The 18,234-nt window shown below is 36.3% G+C and overlaps 1 protein-coding gene and 1 non-coding gene across 3 annotated transcripts in view; both read right to left on the bottom strand.

Moving 5' to 3' along the window:
• EPRS1 (glutamyl-prolyl-tRNA synthetase 1) overlaps positions 1-18,234 on the bottom strand; it is an 81,891-nt gene that overhangs the window by 3,283 nt on the left and 60,374 nt on the right. For both annotated transcript variants that reach the window (XM_012506579.2, XM_003265084.4), the window contains 12 exons: positions 16,976-17,209; positions 15,532-15,794; positions 12,595-12,646; positions 11,567-11,776; positions 11,146-11,218; positions 9,752-9,831; positions 9,138-9,239; positions 8,464-8,619; positions 7,792-7,989; positions 6,892-7,065; positions 1,601-1,761; positions 428-506 (listed from right to left, as the gene is read on the bottom strand). In XM_012506579.2, the coding sequence (XP_012362033.1) occupies positions 428-506; positions 1,601-1,761; positions 6,892-7,065; positions 7,792-7,989; positions 8,464-8,619; positions 9,138-9,239; positions 9,752-9,831; positions 11,146-11,218; positions 11,567-11,776; positions 12,595-12,646; positions 15,532-15,794; positions 16,976-17,209 (1,782 nt within the window). The remainder of the gene's footprint in view (positions 1-427; positions 507-1,600; positions 1,762-6,891; positions 7,066-7,791; positions 7,990-8,463; positions 8,620-9,137; positions 9,240-9,751; positions 9,832-11,145; positions 11,219-11,566; positions 11,777-12,594; positions 12,647-15,531; positions 15,795-16,975; positions 17,210-18,234) is intronic.
• On the bottom strand, positions 15,901-16,004 carry LOC115835321. The gene has a single exon (XR_004030308.1). It is a non-coding gene; the product is annotated as a small nucleolar RNA U13 (small nucleolar RNA).

The raw sequence follows: 18,234 nt of genomic DNA, 5'->3' as shown, positions 1-18,234 counted from the left end.
TCAATAATGAAGAAATAAGGAGACATACAGAATTAATGTTCTTTGGAAAGTAGCATATCAAACATGGTAAAAAAACTTACATAATCAGTTCACAAGTATTACCCCAAAACAGTATAATGTTGTAATGCTTTAGAAGAGCCAGTAGAAAACAAAGACTATATATATATATACACACACACACTATATATGACATATATAAATATAAAACAGACTAGATTATATATTATATATAAGACATATATAAATATAAAACAAAGACTATATATTTAGATTATATATTTATACATATATATAAATGTTGAGTAATGTACTATCTTTTTATGTGATTGGCTTAAAAAGGTATTAATATCATGCATAAATTCAATGAGCCTTAAAATACAATTTACTGAAATATTTTTATACTGAAAAGTTTTCAGAATTCTCTGACCTTTCCAGAATCTAGTATCTTCTGAAAGTCTTCCATTGTATTAGCCACAACCATATGAGTCTTAAGGTCTTCAGAAGCCCTACCAAACAAAATTAGAAAACAATACATAATTGTTCTCACAAATATGACAGTTTTATGAAACACATAAGCACAATTTAAAGGAAAGATAACCTGGAAGTCAGAAGGACTCAATTTGAATCTCAAGTCTGTCACTTATAGTGACCATCAGTATATCAGAGTTACCTTATCATTGCACTATTGCGAGCCTTAAATGCATGGGAAATTTGTTAAGCACACAACAGGTAATCATAACTTTTGTTACTGCTGTTAAATCTGTAACAACCAACATTCTTTTCCTGGCATTAACACATTACCTATGGGAGTCTGTGTTATTTTTTAAACCTCCCTGGTCTTAAATATTTCCAGATTCAGAGGAAATATATGTAAAAGATATATATATATATATATCTTATATCAATATATAAGTGCCCTTATATAAGATGCAGGCATTACCCTCTCCCAAACTGCACCTCTATCGTCAGTGGTAGTGGGCCTTCCTCTCTGCTTTCTGCCTCAGAAAGAAAACAGAGTGCCACGCTAAGCCACTAATCTTCTGGTGCCTCTGCCTTGACTGCCTTGAGATCTGTGATTCCAAAAGACTCTCTCCATAGGTAAGGGCAGCCCTAAGGCCTTCCTCTATCCCTCATTCCCAACCCCAGTCAGGAGGTTCTCAGCCTTGGCTATATTATAATCCCCTGGGGGAGCTTTTAACAGTATAGTTTCCAGGCCCTCTCCAGTCCAATTAAATTAGTATCTCTAGGAAGGCACTGGTAGTTACTAAAGCTTCCCAGGTGCTGCCAATGAGTACCCAGCAGATGACAGTCAATGCCTGAAGCCCTCACATTTATATCTCATAAAAGCCTAGATCTAAATTAACCTCAATTAGTCCAGGGGACAGAAACTTCATTGTTGCAAACCTAGTAGGAAGCAGATGGCACTTAGAAAAATAACCATAATACAAGTAAAAAACCCAGAGAGTGGCGAATTAAGTAGCACGGGGGTTCAGAGGGAGGGAACAATTGCTTCCAATTGGGGCAACCCCAAAAATTCCTTGGTAAAGATCTCAAAGGTGGTGGAAGATCTGGAGAGACATAAGCAATTTTAAGAAACTACCTTGTGAAAAGGGTGACCTGGATGTCTTCCAAAATAGCTTGAAGTTTAGTCTCTGCCTCATTTTCAACAACTGTCAGCTTTTCTCCAGTATCTCGTCTGACAGCTACAAACTGACAGCTCTTCATATCACGTGGCCCAACTTCAAGTCTAATGGGAACTCCCTATAAGATAAAAAAGGCAGTTAAAATGATATATGAATGTCTCCAGTTGAATATACAGATGTAATTCATGGCTTTATCTTCTTATAATAAATTATAAGAAACCCAAAAAACAAAGGCAAAGCCAAAAAAAACACAGGTAATAATGCTGAGATACTGTAGAAACCTATTCCAGTAAGAAGGCATAAACCTAAAAAAAAAAATCTACTGCCCCAGTGGCTCTGAGCTAAGGAAGTTCTTCATGGAGAAACAAAGTAGTTTCTAGATCAGCATTCCCAACTTTTCTCACAAAATAGCATCCAGAAAACGTATTTGCATCGGAATGGGGCTAAACGAAGACTCTGAGGCTACAAGCCACTGAGGTGATCAGTAACATGACACATTTTTGACTCATTGCTGATACAGTGGTATTCTCTAGGTGAAAAGTCCTCATTCTGGATACTCTATCTTTAGCATGCATTATGATCACCTGGAAGGATTGTTAAAGGACAGATTTCAGGGTCCTGCCTCCAGAGTCTTTTATTAGAGTAGGTTGGGGATGGGACATGAGAATTTGTTTTTTTGTTTGTTTGAAGACAGAGTCTCACTCTGTTGACCAGACTGGAGTGCAGTGGCATGATCTTGGCTCACTACAACCTCTGCCTCCCAAGATCAATTGATTCTCATGCCTTAGCCTCCCGAGTAGCTGGGATTACAGGCACCTACCACCACACCTGGCTAATTCTTGTATTTTTAGTAGACACGGGGTTTCACCACGTTGACCACGCTGGTGTCGAACACCTGGCCTCAACTGATCTGCCCGCCTCAGCCTCCCAAATTGCTGGGATTATAGACGTGAGCCATCGTACTTGGCCAAGAGTTTGTATTTCTAACAAGTTTCCAAGTGATGCTGACACTGCTTGTCCTAGGACCACAGTTTAAGAACCACTCCCCTATACTCTTTGGTTTTTCCAAAGCAACTTAAGGACGGACTATACGCAAGTTTAAGACTTGGGAATGTTCAATCTTGTGAATGTGTATCCTGTAAGGGGATTAACATCCTTAAGGCTTAGGGAAACACCACATTTTTAGGGCCCAGAACCTTATCTGAGAAATAGTAGATTTTAAATAATTTTTTTGAATGAATAATCCTCTAAAATTAACTTGGGATTCTCCTAAGTTATGTGCTTCCATGTACAATTTAGATGCCGGGTGGTACACCCCAAAAATGCCACAGGAAAAATTTTAAATATTACTCTAGAAGTCCTTATTTACCCCTAGGGAAGACTTATTTTACAAAATGATATTTAAAAAAACCACAATGGAACAAACTGTTGTATGCTAAATATTACATTATTTTATTGCTTTAATTATTTATCCAATGTATTATACTGGATGTATTACATGCATTTGTAAGATACAGTGCTAAGTGCAATGACATTTACAAGATGAATAAGAAATACATCTTGTCCTCAAGAAGCTTCATGCTTTGTAGGGTAAATAAGGCACACGTATAAACAATAAAAATTAATACAGAAAGTCAGCAGTGAAAGAATATTCCTCAGCTGGAAGAGAGAAGAAATGTTACTGGAGAAGGTAAAAATTAACAAGTAAATTATTCATCCGAATTAAAGAACATTCTATAAAAAACTGACCTATAGTTACAAAAATGCCTATGTCATAAATGACAATGAAAGTCTGAGGAACTACTTCTGATTAAAGAAAACTAAAAGGACATGACAGCAAAATGCAATAGGACTGGATCCTACACTGAAAAAGGAGAGAGCCATTGGTAGCCCACAGCAGGGTGTCTGAGCCTGAGTCAGGCGAGAGGGCATCTGCACACGAGAAGAACTTTGTAGAGTGACAGAGCCCACGAGGGATAAGGAGCTCATTCACACAGAGGAGGGGGTGGCAATGGCAACGAGAGATTGGTGGCATACAGGGTGACTAATCTAATAAATTCACGTACTAAGGATTATTCGAGCTAGGTTTTTCATTGTCAGAAAAGGGAATTACAAGCACAAAATGGAGAAAAACTAGAATGCATCCTGTGGTGGTTTTTGTTGTTGTTGTTTTTCTTGAGATGGAGTTTCGCTCTTTTCGCCCAGGCAGGAGTGCAATGGTGCAATCTGGGCTCACTGCAACCTCCGCCTCCCAGGTTCAAGCGATTCTCCTGCCTCAGCCTCCTGAGTAGCTGGGACTACAGGCACCCACCACCAAGCCCAGCTAATTTTTCTATTTTTAGCAGAGACAGGGTTTCACCATGTTGGACAGGCTGGTGGCGAAATCCTGATCTCAGATGATCCACCTGCCTCAGCCTCCCAAGGTGCTGGGATTATAGGCATGAGCCACCATGCCAGGTCCACCCTGTGGTTTTTTATTGGAATTTAAAGTATAGATACAAACTCTTGGTTTTCAACATACATAAATAGATACGGAAATATGATGGTAAAAGTGTACACCTATCTGTATGTGTATATGGATATCTACATGTATATACATATTCAGTAGCTCCATCTACTAAGAAGGACTGGGAGAAGTGATAGCTCAAAAGCAATGAGCATAACCAGCACTAAATACCATTTTCCGCTCAAAAGAACCAGAGCTTCTTAGAGATATGACTAATTCCTGGGCCAGGGTAGAAAAAGTACAAGATAAGCCTACAACATCTTGTGCCAAGCAGCAAGGAAGTGTTTAAAGAACGATGGAGAATGCCAAAAGGACACAAAAGCCAGCTTTAAGGGATCCTAATGGTCAAGCCGGAGACACTTTGAGCATCAAAACAAATAACCTTAGTACCAGATTCTATAACCCAGTGCTTAATACTGGAAATCATGGATCCATAAAATATGAATTAGCTAATAGAAAGGCTAATAAAAAATGTGCTGTGTCAAGATCACCATAATCAAAGAAAACCTGAGAAATGATTGCAGACTGAAAGAGACTAAAGATACATAATAACTACATGCAACACGTAATTCTGAACTAGGTCCTTCTGCTATAAAGAAACACTAGTCAGACAGCTCCTGAAAGCTGAATGGGGGTCTAGAATTAGACTATAGTAATGTATGAACATTACTATACTAACTTGTGTTGTATTATGTAGAATATGTTGGTTGTACTATGTTGGCTGTGCTGTGATTACGTAGGAGAGTATGTTTGTAGGGTGATGGAGCATCAGGTTAGCATCTTATTTTCAAATGATTCAAGCAGGAAAATTTATTTGTAGTGGACTTGCTTTATTGTAAGTTTGTGACTGTTGCATGATAAAAAAGATTTTACAACCCAGGTAGAAGAAATCGCACAAGTAAAGACACAGAGGTGGAAAAACAGGCTGTCTGTGAAGAGAGAAAAGGGCCTATGAAAGGGGATAATGAAAAGTGAAAGTTGGAAAGGTAATCTGAAGCCAAATCATGGAGGAGGCAAATATTTTGTTGATAGTTTTTTTCTAAAACTAGTTACAAATTTAACTTTAAAAGATTTGTGTTTTGTTTCAACAGCAACACAAAATTATCTTACTCTTTCCACATAGTAAAAAGTAGTTAATTCACTCAGATTATTTTCCCCTTTATATTTTCATAATATAGGAAGGGGTACCAAAGAAGAATTACAGGAGTTGCTGGGTTCTGGCCTCACAATCAAACTATATTACAGCTCATTTATTAATCTGAATGTTTCAAAATGCGTGTATACATCGCTCACACACTTTGGTCAATCGCTGTCAAATAAATATAAATCCAGATCTCCTAAAATATTTTTTCTTAGAAATTCTTTGACTAAATTTAGGAATTAAAATGGCATTAAAAAGTATAACTAATACCTTCCACTAGATAGTGAACTCTCTTTCTCAATGTTCTTTAACTTGAGGCATCAAGTTTAGAACTTAGGTGCTTTATTTTCTTTCCTGAGGAATACAACGAAGCTGTAGAAGACCCAACTCATACTAGGAATACCTCCCCAACATAGTATAGGCTCACTAGGGTACTAAAAGAAGAGTGACAAAGACAAAGCCAAGACAGTCTAAGGATGAGAAATGAATAAAAGAGGAAAGGGTACAAAGAATTCAGGAATGAATGTGGATGGTTTTTTCTTTTTAATCCCGCTAGTAGCCAGCAATAAATTTCTCCTTTAACATTTTATAGCCCAGGTTAAGTAGAAATTAGTTTAGAGAAACTGCTACTGGCATCACACAATAGCTATTTATAAGTAAGCAAAAAGGAGTGCAATTAAAAAGGAAATGACATGGAAAAAAAATTCATGTTTGGGAGAGCATATAAAGAAGCTGGTATATTACATAAAAGGGAAACAATTATCAATATAATTACCATTCCTCAGCACAGGAAATTTACCTCAGGGGCCATTCGAAACAAATAAGATGATAAATATTAGCAACTTTGGTAACCCTAGATGTATACTTAATAATCCCAATATTGCTGAGCTTCCATACTTTGAAAGCATGCGGCTGCAATCTCAATACATTCTCTCATTCCATCGCCTATAATATCAGTTTTTATATTCTCAATTCCTAATTTCTAGATCCAGTAAGATTCCCTCTTTCAGCATAAGAAAAAATGTTATAAGTTTGTAAAACAAAATTAAGGGCACAGATAATAATGACAATGTGCAATAAATGAAAGTTATATTACAAACAATAAAGCAGAATTTAGACTGGCTTTAATAAACAAAATAAAAATCAACAAACTGGTATGAAACAATGTGTGCAAAACTCAAGAATAAAATTAATCTCAGATGTTTCACTATTAGCTATAACAAAGACAGCTAAGTGATGTCCATGTACTGTTATTCTGGTGGTCTTACTATATAAATAACTTATTTATTTTATGAATTCCTGGCATAAACATTTTAGTATACCAGCTACGTGAGGGTAATCATAAACAAGGGCTCGAGATTGTTTTTATTCTAACATAATAAAAATAAGCTTCCACAAAAACTATTTTAAATTTAGGTATCACTATTGCAAAGCTATGAACTGTGTCAGTGCTCAACAGTTTAAGTGAAGAAGAAAAAAACTCGCAACTATCAAAACAGAGGAAAGTAATGAGAAACCTCAAGTTTTATAAAAACACGCAGAGGAAAATCTAAACTCAAATTGCAGATGTTGGGGGTAAAAGATAAAACTGAAGAATTTACCTTGAGCTCCCAGTGATTGAATTTCCAACCTGGAGAATAATTATCTCGTAAATCAGCTCTAACGCGGATGTTAACACTGAGTAACCGCCTTCGATAATCATTGCATTTTGCAATCAGTGCTTCTTTGTCTTCTTCAGAAAGTGCATTGGTAATGCCACAAGGAATAATCACCACCTAGAATCCAGCACAATGTCCCAAATTTATGCAAAGAAACAGATATAGAAGTAATGAGCTCTCAGAAGTCAAAACATACCAGTGGCTATATTATCAACACAAATCAGCTGTGTGATTTCTAATTTTATATATAATGTCTACTAATTACCTGCAAATCACTTACCCGTGCTAAATGCATTTTCATCTGACCTACTATATTTCACTTAATCTATTTTACATATATACATATACATATACATATACATATACATATACATATACATATACATATATCTTTTTCCCCCCAGCCTCCCAAGTAGCTGGGACTATCAGTGCATGCCACCACACCTGGCTAATTTTTTGTAGACTAGATTTTGCCATGTTGCCCAGGCTTAGTCTCAAACTCCTGGGCTCAAGCAATCTGCCCACCCTGGCATCCCACAGTGCTGGGATTACAGGCATGAGCCTGCATGCCCAGCTCATTCAACATATTATAAACCGTTTTTTAAAAAGACTTCTAAAAATGTTTATATAAGTAGCTTAAAAACTAAAAGAGTAAGAAACAATAAATAATGTAAATGATACACACAATTACAAAACACTAGGGTCCAGACTGCATTCCACGTTGTTTTTATTATCAGAGAAATCTGCCTGAATGATATTCAGAAAATCACCCTTTCAAATTTCCTTTAGTAAATATGGCTTGTATTTTATAAAATGAATGATAAACAGGAATATTTTCCTTACCTGAACACATGCTACACGGGGTGGTAATACTAAACCCATGTTGTCCCCATGAACCATAGTCATAACACCAATAGTTCGAGTTGTCAGGCCCCAGGAGTTTTGATAGGCAAATTGCTTCTCTCCTGGTGTCTTTGGATCTTCAAAAACGATTTCAAACATTTTGGAAAAATTCTGCCCTAAATGATGTGATGTTCCTCCCTAAAATAGAGAGAGAAAGATAAGCTTTATTTTTAATAACCTATTATGCCCTTGAAAATGATTACTATAAGATCACATGCTTTAAAATGGCACTAGACTTGTTTTTTCTCCCTTTTTTTTACATTAAATACGGTTTTTAATTATAAGCATAATTACCATAATAAGAGATTAAGATTAGTCAAAAAATACTATTTACAAGCATTTTGCTCTGGGCAGCCCCTTTTATAGCAGTAATTTTACCCACAACAGTTAAAAAGGAATTCATATTTTAGTAGTAATTCAGAATACATACCATGACTTAACAAACCATGGAGACGGAGGAATGGGATAGATTTGTTTGAAATCATTAAACGAAAGTACATGAAACACTTAATTTTTAAAACAGTCTACTTCTGTGATGACAGAAGAAATTATTGGATCTGTCCATGGACTGTGCTTACAGTGACCTATGAATTCTATGTGGCAGTTTGATACCTGGATAGCTCTTCCACTAGCAGATATAAATGCTTCTATTGTAGTTGTATAGTCTCCACCTGCAAATTTTTCCTTTTCTGTCTTTCTTCCTTTTACAACAGGAATTGCCAGGAGTTCTTCATATACCTGAGCATATAAGTCAAGTATCTGCAAGACCTGTAACATTTTAAATGTAAATGTGTTCAAATTTAGGGTACATTTATTCATTAAGATCTATAAAACTGCACCACTTAGGACTCATTGTGTGGGAAAAGCAATTTGAACAATAGAAACCTCTTTTTATGAAAAGGTTAAAGCAGCCAGTGTGAATTTATTAAGAAAGATATTCAACGAACCAATGTAAAAAGAAGTCAAATAACTTTTTAAAATGTGTATGTATGTTTAGAATATAAGAGAAAATAAATGTTACAAAAGATACACAGTATCAAAATGAAAATTTCCTGAAAAATAATTTTTTCTACACATTAAAGTCCAGAAGTATTTTCACCTAAAAATTTAAAAGAGCCTATTTCCCTTATTAATAATATTCCAATAAGCAGTTACTTAAATCCATGTACATTTGAATTAATTTGATTTTGCTTTTAACAGGTGTTACATACATTTTAAATAACAAAATTGCAAAGCCTGAACAAAAAAAATGGAACATAGTTAATATGGAAAATAACTTTTTATACCTCTTCCGCTGCCTCTTCCATGGTAGCAAAAGCACTGTGCCCTTCCTGCCAAAGAAATTCACGAGTACGTAGGAAAGGCTGAGGGTGCTTGAATTCCCAACGCTGGAAGAGGCAAGAAAACAATTTAGTCATTATAAAGAGCTTTTCAATTTTTTTTTGGAGACAGGGTCTTGCTCTGTCCTCCAGGCTGGAGTGCAGTGGCGCAATCATGACTCACTGAAACCTCTGCCTCCCAGGCTCAAATGATCCTCCTACCTTAGCCTCCCAAGTAGCTGGGCTACAGGTGCACGCCAACGCAGCTGGCTAATTTTTACATTTTTAGTAGAGATGTGGTTTTGCCATGTTGCCCAGACTGGTCTCAAAATCCTGGGCTCAAGTGATCTGTTCACTCGACCTCCCAAAGTGCTGGGATTATAAGCATGAGCCGCCATGCCCAGCCACTTTCCAATTTTTATTACCATTTTATATAATAAGTATCAAAAATCACAATTTCTCTTAAACACTTCAAAATCAGTTCCATACTCCCAATCCTTTGAAAATAAAAACAAAATATGCTTTAAAAAAAAAAAAAGAACATGAATAATAATAGAATACAAGAGGGGGTGAATACCTACCACCACATTGCACCACTGATTGAGCTTGATGGGCAGGTCTCTGTGTGACTGCACCCATTTTGCATATGCAGGATACATTACTGAAAGACACGGGAAAATAGAGACAGTCATTTAAGGCTTTATTTCTCCTTTAAGGCTGTAAGAGCTAAACCAGCAAGATAATTAATAGGAATTAAAATGTAATAAACAAATTTGAAAAACAAAACGTATGTTTGTGTAAATATATTTCCAACGTTTATAATAAGTGAATAGTATTATCTATTTCATAAAGTGTATTACTCAAGGATACAAATCTAAACTTGATCACATTTTACATTCTTCACAGAAGATTTTACATTCTTCACATAACAGTTAATGTACTTTGATGGTTTTCACGTCTTGTTTTTAAAAACACAAATAAAGGTCATGTTCTATGTTAAGTTCTCTGCATTCATTGATCTGTTCAATTCTCACATTCAACCCATAAGTAGGTATCATAATCTCAGTTTTAAAGACGTGGAAAGCTGAGTTTATAGAAGCTAAACAATTTTCTGAATCCAGCAGTTAAGTATGAGAAGCAGAATTAATTTATATCTGATGCATCTATTCAAAGTATGAAAGCTCTTGCAATGAAGTGCAAAGTGAAGATACCTGTCTTAGAATAGCCTGCTCATGATCTATAATTAGTAAACCAAAACAAACAAAACTTTACCAGTCTGAGAGAAAAAAACTGGTATCAAAATATTAATAATGTATTATACAAAAGTATCACTAGAAATATCAATAAGAACAGACAATCCTGAACTCTACAGATGAATGATCACTTTGAAAGACACTGTAAAGCCCAAAACCTCAAATTTTCCAACAGCATTTCCATTTACCATACGTAATTTTAGAAAAATCATTTAATCTTTCAGAGACTTTTCTTTAGCTGCAAAATGGAAATGACAATAACTGCCCCTGCCTTCCTCACAACACTGTTGTAAGAATAACACGAGATGATGTCAAAGTACTTAGCAACCTATGAACACCCTACATGAATGCAAATCTAAATGTATTACTAAAATTTAAAAATAATTATGGCATAAAAATTTGTATTTGCAATATTATAATCAATTCCAACAACAAAAATTATTCTAAGAATAAAATTCCTTGAAAAGTCCTAAAAATTTACAGCATAAAAATGAGTATTAAATTTAAAATCCTATAATTTAATGATAAAGAGCTCTGCAATGAATATTAGAGAATAAAACTCTAGACAACTTAAGTCTGCATTCAATCTTTATCAACACTCATGAAATTTTATATTGTCAACAGAGATTATACCTATCACAAAGCAAAAGCTGAGACTCAACTCTAGAAGCTGTCTCTATCGTTCAGCGAGCATTCTCCTGCACTCCAAGGCCTATTCTCACCTGTTTCACTAGTAGGACGAATGGCAATTGGTTCTGCCAACTCGGTTTTGCCAGATCTTGTAACCCAAGCAACCTAGTAAGAAAAAATCATTTTTCATATATTTTTTTTCAACAGCATTTTGCAGCAACAGTACAAATGCAGGCAAATCTCTGTTTTAATATTTGCTATATCAATTTAGGCAAGTTAAAATAGTCGCTGCTGTTCACTGTGAGGAAAGGTACGCACTTACTGACCTTCTAAATATTAAAAGTCAGTTAATTAATGTAACAAAATCATTACTTGCTATAAAGGTAGAAACAGAACTTTTTAACAAAAATGGCTTTATATTTTTCAAAATTGGCTGTTAAACTCAAAAGTTGAAAATATATTTTCGAGTTTGTCAGAGAACACTGCAAAAAATAAAAAAGCAAGCTCACTTACCTCCGGGGCAAAGTCAGCAATATGAGTCTTCTCTTTCTCTAATGCATTTTGAGACACAAACATGGGGAAGTAGCAGTTTTCAACACCAAGTTTCTTGATCTCAGCATCAAAAAAGTCCTTGATGGCTTCCCAAATGGCATAGGCCCAGGGACGAAGAATATAACAGCCACTTACGTCATGGTATTCAATCATTTCTGACTTTGTGATGACCTTTTTAAAAGAAAAATAGTCTTTAAAGCTTACATTGAACCAAAATTCTAGTGTAAGTGGCAAGAGTATGATAACTGAAATTCAAATCTGGGGGCTTCTACTGTTGATACATTCCCTTAATGTGGCAGGTCATAATGGAAGCAAAACAGACCTGACTATACTGAAAAACAACATATAACAGGGTTCCAAACTCTCCATAAAACTTGAATTCCACCGGGCATGGTGGCTTAGGCCTGTAATCCCAGGACTTTGGGAAGCCAAGGTGGGTGGATTGCCTGAGGTCAGGAGTTCGAGACCAGCCTGACCAATATGGTGAAACCCAGTCTCTACTAAAACTACAAAAATGAGCCACGCATGATGGCGTGTGCCTGTAGTCCCAGCTACTCGGGAGGCTGAGGCAGAAGAATTGCTTGAACCCAGGAGGCGGAGGTTGCAGTGAGCCAAGATCGCACCACTGCACACCAGCCTAGGCAAAAGAGTGACACTCCCGTCCCAAAAAAAAAAACAAAAAAAAAACTTGAATTCCAATCCTGCCTCTGCTATTGACTACATCTTTGTGGCTTTGAATTAATCCCTTTACCTCCCCATAAAAAAAAATAAAAAAAAAAATCAATCACTATCTCATGGTACTACTTTTCAATTCAAGACTTTATGTTAACATGTTGAAAAATAGTGTCATGTTAAATGACTACACTGTTTATTATTAAAGGCATTATACAATATTATTACTATTGCCTTTGTGCCTGTATTTTAGAATCTAAACATAAAGCAGCCATTCAGAGACTTAAAATGTAAAAATCAACTGAATGCATACTCACCTGAGAATACCAATCAGCAAGATTTTCTTCTTTTTTTGCCTCAAGACCCAACCTGCAGGTATGAAAAGTAAAAGATAAATCTCTTCATTCAGCAACTGCTTTCAGGTCGAATGAAAATAAACTTCTAAAGTTCAAAATAGATTAGTTTCTCTTCAGTATGAGTTATTTCTGTATTTGTAATTCTTCTATATTCATTCCCAAGATAATGTTGTTGTTTTCTTGTTTTGTTTTTGAGACAGGGTTTCACCCTGTCACCCAGGCTGGAGCGCAATGGTGTGATCCTGTCTCACTGCAACCTCGTACTCCTCAGCTCAAGAGATTCTCTCGCCTCAGCCTCCCAAATAGCCACGACTACAGGCGCATGTATCTGGCTTATTTTTTTATTTTAATTTTTTGGTAGAGTCAGGGTCTCACTATGTTGCCCAGGCCAGTCTTGAACTCCTGGCCTCATGCAATCCTCCTGTTCCGGCCTCCCAGAGTGCTGGGATTACAGGCATGAGCCACCATGCCTAGCCCCTAAGATAATGTTTTAACCTAAAAAAACAGTAGAAATGCCGGGCACAGTGGCTCATGCCTGTAATCCCACCACTTTGGGAGGCCGAGGCGGGCAGATCACCTGAGGTCAGGAGTTTGAGACCAGCCTGACCAACATGGAGAAACCCTGTCTCTACTAAAAATACAAAATCAGCCAGGCGTGGTGGTGCATGCTTGTAATCCCAGCCACTCGGGAGGCTGAGGCAGGAGAATGAATCGCTTGAACCTGGGAGGTAGAGGCTGCAGTGAGCCGAGATTGCGCCATTGCACTCCAGCCTGGGCAACAAGAGCGAAACTCTGTCTCAAAAGAAAAAACAAAAACAAAAACAAAACAAAAAAACAACAACAGTAGAGACATCTCTTAAAAAGTTGAGAGATATTGTCCACAAAATCTAGGAAAGCCAAATGTAAGAAAAGCTATGATTCTATGCAGACATCTCTTTTACAAGGTTCTTTAGAAGGCAATGTATTTGTAATAGAGACACAGCCTGTTCACACCTATTCTCCCACTAAAAAAGAAGAATTTTATGCCAGTTAAAATTATAGTAAGATCACTGTTTCAGTGAAAGTAACACCTAAAAAGTAATAAAAACAATGGCTATAAATACACACACATGTGTGTACTTATGTGTGCATATTAGCCAAATTTGTGTAAGTTTTTCTTTTTCTTTTTTTGAAATAGTCTCACCCCATCGCCCAGGCTGGAGTGCACTGGTGCGATCTTGGCTCACTGCAACCTCCACCTCCCAGGTTTAAGCGATTCTCGTGCCTCAGCTCCCCCTCCCCAACCCAAGCAGCTGGGATTACAGGTGTGTGCCACCATGCCTAGTTAATTTTTTTGTATTTTTAGTAGAGACGGAGCTTTGACATGTTGGCCAAGCTGGTCTCGAACTCCTGACCTCAAGTGATCCGCCCACCCCAGCCTCCCAAAGTGCTGGCATTACAGGTGTGAACCACTGCGCCCGGCCTCAAGTTTTTCTTTTAACTAGAATAAAAGTTGCAGAGATAGATGCTTGTAAAATAAACTAGGTCTGCAATAAAAAACTATTTCAGACAATAATCATTTTCTTGAAATATCAACAATTATTCAGGATAGAGTATGGTCTCTTTTTGGAGTTTAGAAACAAGGTTTTACTGGCTAAAAATTTTAATGTATTTGCATTTGCATTCTCCATTGTTTCACTATGACATACCTCAACAAAGTAACTCTATGAAACCTAGCACTTTCACAAGCACTAAGAAAGTAAAAGGTGAGAAGTTCTACATTCTCTTCTACCCTGCTATAACTGTGGTTATTCAGTTTAATAGTCAAAAAGAAAAATAACTGTTTCATTCTCTTGTTTAAGGAGACACTGTGTGTATGACAAGAGAGCTAAGAGGCAGCAAAGTTTGATACTCGGCTAAACAAATGTAAAACCAAAGTATCTCAGTAACAGCTTTTTCTTCTTATTAAGCCATTGAGGGAAACCCATCAGAAAGTTCACTCTAATTGTGGAAACAGACAAAAAATTACAATCATGCGTCACTTAATGACATGAATACATTTTGAGAAATACGTTAGGTGATTTCATCATTGTGCAAACATCATAGCTTGTACTTACACAAACCTAGATGATATACGTATATTTTTATATGGAAAACCAAATATCCCAGCAACATTACTGAATATCAATAATTTCCCCACTTGATCTGCAATGCCAATATCAAGTGCCATATATCAGGTTTCCATACATGCTCCATTATAATCTTATGGACCAATGTCATATAGGTAGTCCACTGTTGATTGACACATCATTATGTGGTGTATGACCCTACATTATTCATACAGATTGGAAGATCCTTAAAGAGCCCTCTATCCCACTGTTTTGTCTTTAGTCAGTTTTGTCTTATATTTAAACTATCAATTTTTAAATTGAGAATGAAGCTCTCACTTAGTCCCCACAAAAGATCTTCATTTGAAAAAAATCTACTTAAGGTGCAACACAATGTGTATAATTAGGCTACCAATCATGTTTAAAAAGGAGGAGAGAAAATATGTATGTAGGGGTGTGTGTGTGTGTGTGTATCTGTATTTACTTGAATAATAAATGAAAATCACTCAACAGATACAGAAGAAACTGTTAACAGTGGCTACCGACTGATTACGGTGGTGGGGAAAACCGGAAAGATGGGAAACATGCACAGGAACTTCTTATATTCTGAGATTCTTGCGCCAAACAAATGTGTTACCTATTTTTAAAACTAAATGGAAAATCAATAAATGCTATCTGCTGACATTATAGCATTAGCGTTCTCTAACTTAATGTGATGGTTAAACTAGTCAAAATTTGTTTTAAAAAACATTAAGAGTTGAATTCATTCACAGCTCTGCTTTGCTTCAAATGAATTTCTGCGATTCATTACCTGGTCTGTTTCTTAGGCCCCTGCCCTTCTCCTGCTCCACTTGATGACAGCCCACCTCCTTGGTTTTTAGAAGGATCTTTCCTTTGGGCATCATTTTGCTTCTGAGGCTTATTCTGCTTTTCAGATTTATTTTCTTTTTCTTTCTTCTTCTTATCTTTGTCCTCAGCTCCAGTGGCCGACACAGGCTTATACTCTACTCCTATCAAAGACTTGTACTGTGCCTTTAGCTGAAGGAGTTCTTGTACAGCTATATCTACTTGATCCTTTAGTTTAACAAAAGAGGAAAAAGAGAAGACAGTATTTAATTCAAGTCATCGTCTAAGCACACGTAAACAAATACAATGCTCAAAGCTTTCTTTCTTCCCCCAACATCAGATGGGGAATGTGCCCAGGTGGTGATAAGGTTTGAAGGAGGCATATCTCACATATGAGTGTGAAAACCCAACCATCACACTTAGGAACTACAAAAGGATCTGTCCAAAGCTTAAAAGTAGATTTGCAAACACAATTAAAGACAGGGGTTTGGGGACAGAGGGGTCTGGGGTAGGTGTTACACCAACTATTGAAATTATAAAGATTATGATAAACAGGGATAGAATTGTGCAAAACTGTGACTGGAAAATAGCACAGTCTACAACTGCATTATCCAAATAGTAGTCATGTGGCTGAATTTAATTTAAAGTAAATAAAATTAAAAATTCACTTCCTCAGTCACCATAATCACATTTCAAATGCTCAATAGCCACATGTGGCTAGTGACTACTGTATTAGACAATATTGTTATAGCATATTTCCATCACTGCAGAAAGTTCTACTAGAAAGCACTGGTATATAACATGTATTCCATAGGAATCTAAGTTCAGAGCCATTAAATTACGTAAGTTGAACATTTCACAATTATAAAGAGGAGATAACGGTTATCAAGTTCTAATAAAGTTAAATTTCAAAACTACAACAACTGTCTTCCACTCATGTGAATCTGTACAAAAAAACCTACTCCTAAAAAGATAACAGAATTCACACTTACAGAATTAGCACAAACTACTAAGAGCTCAAAATAAAACTTACTATTTCAGTTTGACAGTGCTTTAGGAGAAAGAATGAAAAACAAGGTAAATATCAAGGGCCTTCAATGCGTGAGCACTGTGCTAGGGTCTAGGTCACTATTCTGGATCTTACAGATTGGAGGGAAACAAACAATTTAACAATTAAAATACAGTCTGTTTAAGTACTATGTCAGTGATGGGCAGTGTCGTATGAAAACATCCAGTCAAATCTAGTTGGGGTAAGAAACAATCAACAAAGTTTCTCTAAAAGGCAAGGTAAGAGAATTGAGAACTGAAATATGAGTAGAAGTTAGCCAGATTTGATGGGGCAGAAAACACTTGAGGCAAAGAAAATACCCTGAAACATAAAACAAAAACACATAAACTAACACACTAACCTTAGGGGCTTTTTCAGTTTTAAGTTTCCGAACTACTTCTCCTTGAGAAGCTACTTTGTCAAAAAGTACTTTGGCTTCTGGTGTTTCTAAACCAGCAGGCTCAGAATTTCTGGTTGGGCTTGAATCTGAACTTTGAGATAATGGGGGCTGACCAGGTATGTACTCCTTCCCAGTTTTTTCTTTATACTGAGCTTTCAGGGATAGTAAGCATTCTACAGCTTCATTTATTTTAGCCTAAAATAAAAGAGAGAAAGAGATATTTATAACACTTTGGAAATTTCTGGAAATTTCAATGCCATTTAAAAATCTTTATCAGCAAATCATTCCCATAAGTTAATCATGGGGAAACCTATGTTAAATCATCAGCCTAAAATAAGAGATAAAGCTAAAGAAAAATTAAAAACATAAATTATATATAAGCTGAAGAAATAAACAAAAATACAATTCAACATACAACAGTATAACTTTCTATTTTACGTAAGTAAACAGACAAATAATAGAACATCTAAGTAAACTGTCAGCGTCAAGACCTGGGTCTATAAATAGTGAAGTCAGAATTTACAAAATCAGAATAAAGATCAGATCAATGGCTTTGCCTATACAAACCTTATTTTCCACAGCTTATTAAACAGAAATTAAATACAACTTTGGGGAAAAAAGGAAGTTTGGGTCCAACTAATGAATAGTTACATCAATTTTACAAATTGACAATGAGATGAGAAAGCATGTTGAAGTTTTTAGACATTTACCTCTATATTTTAATCTCTGATACTTCAACATAATAATAAAAAAGAATGATACACTCAGCCCAACCGAGACACTTGTGACTCTCTAGCAGAGAACGACAGCAACACAGGCAAAGGCCTTAAGCTGGACACCTTACCTGAAAGGTGCTACTATCTCACCACAAACCAGTTACCACTGGGAACTTGGAGGTATCAATCAAAATAGATAGGAAAAGTGTCTCCAAATCACCCTATCCAATTTTTACTGCTACATTCAAATAATGCTCCAGATAGCTAAATGAAACCAGGCAGAAGCCATGAAGAATACTCAAATGGGGGTCAGAGGAATGCAGGATACCAATGGTATTCCTTCAAAAAATTTGCATCTATGAGGCAGCAAAGCACATTTCCTTGTCCAGCTACTTTATAACAATTTCTGCTTATTAGAGTGTCATACCAGGCACCACACAAAGGCAGTAAAATTAAGAGAAAATGTACAAAGAGAAGATGAGAGTAGATTGTCTGATTTGTACT

The sequence above is a fragment of the Nomascus leucogenys genome, chromosome 5 (genome assembly GCF_006542625.1).
Source record: "Nomascus leucogenys isolate Asia chromosome 5, Asia_NLE_v1, whole genome shotgun sequence".
NCBI classification, from domain to species: Eukaryota; Metazoa; Chordata; class Mammalia; order Primates; family Hylobatidae; genus Nomascus; species Nomascus leucogenys.
This window is presented reverse-complemented; position numbering and strand designations above follow the sequence as displayed.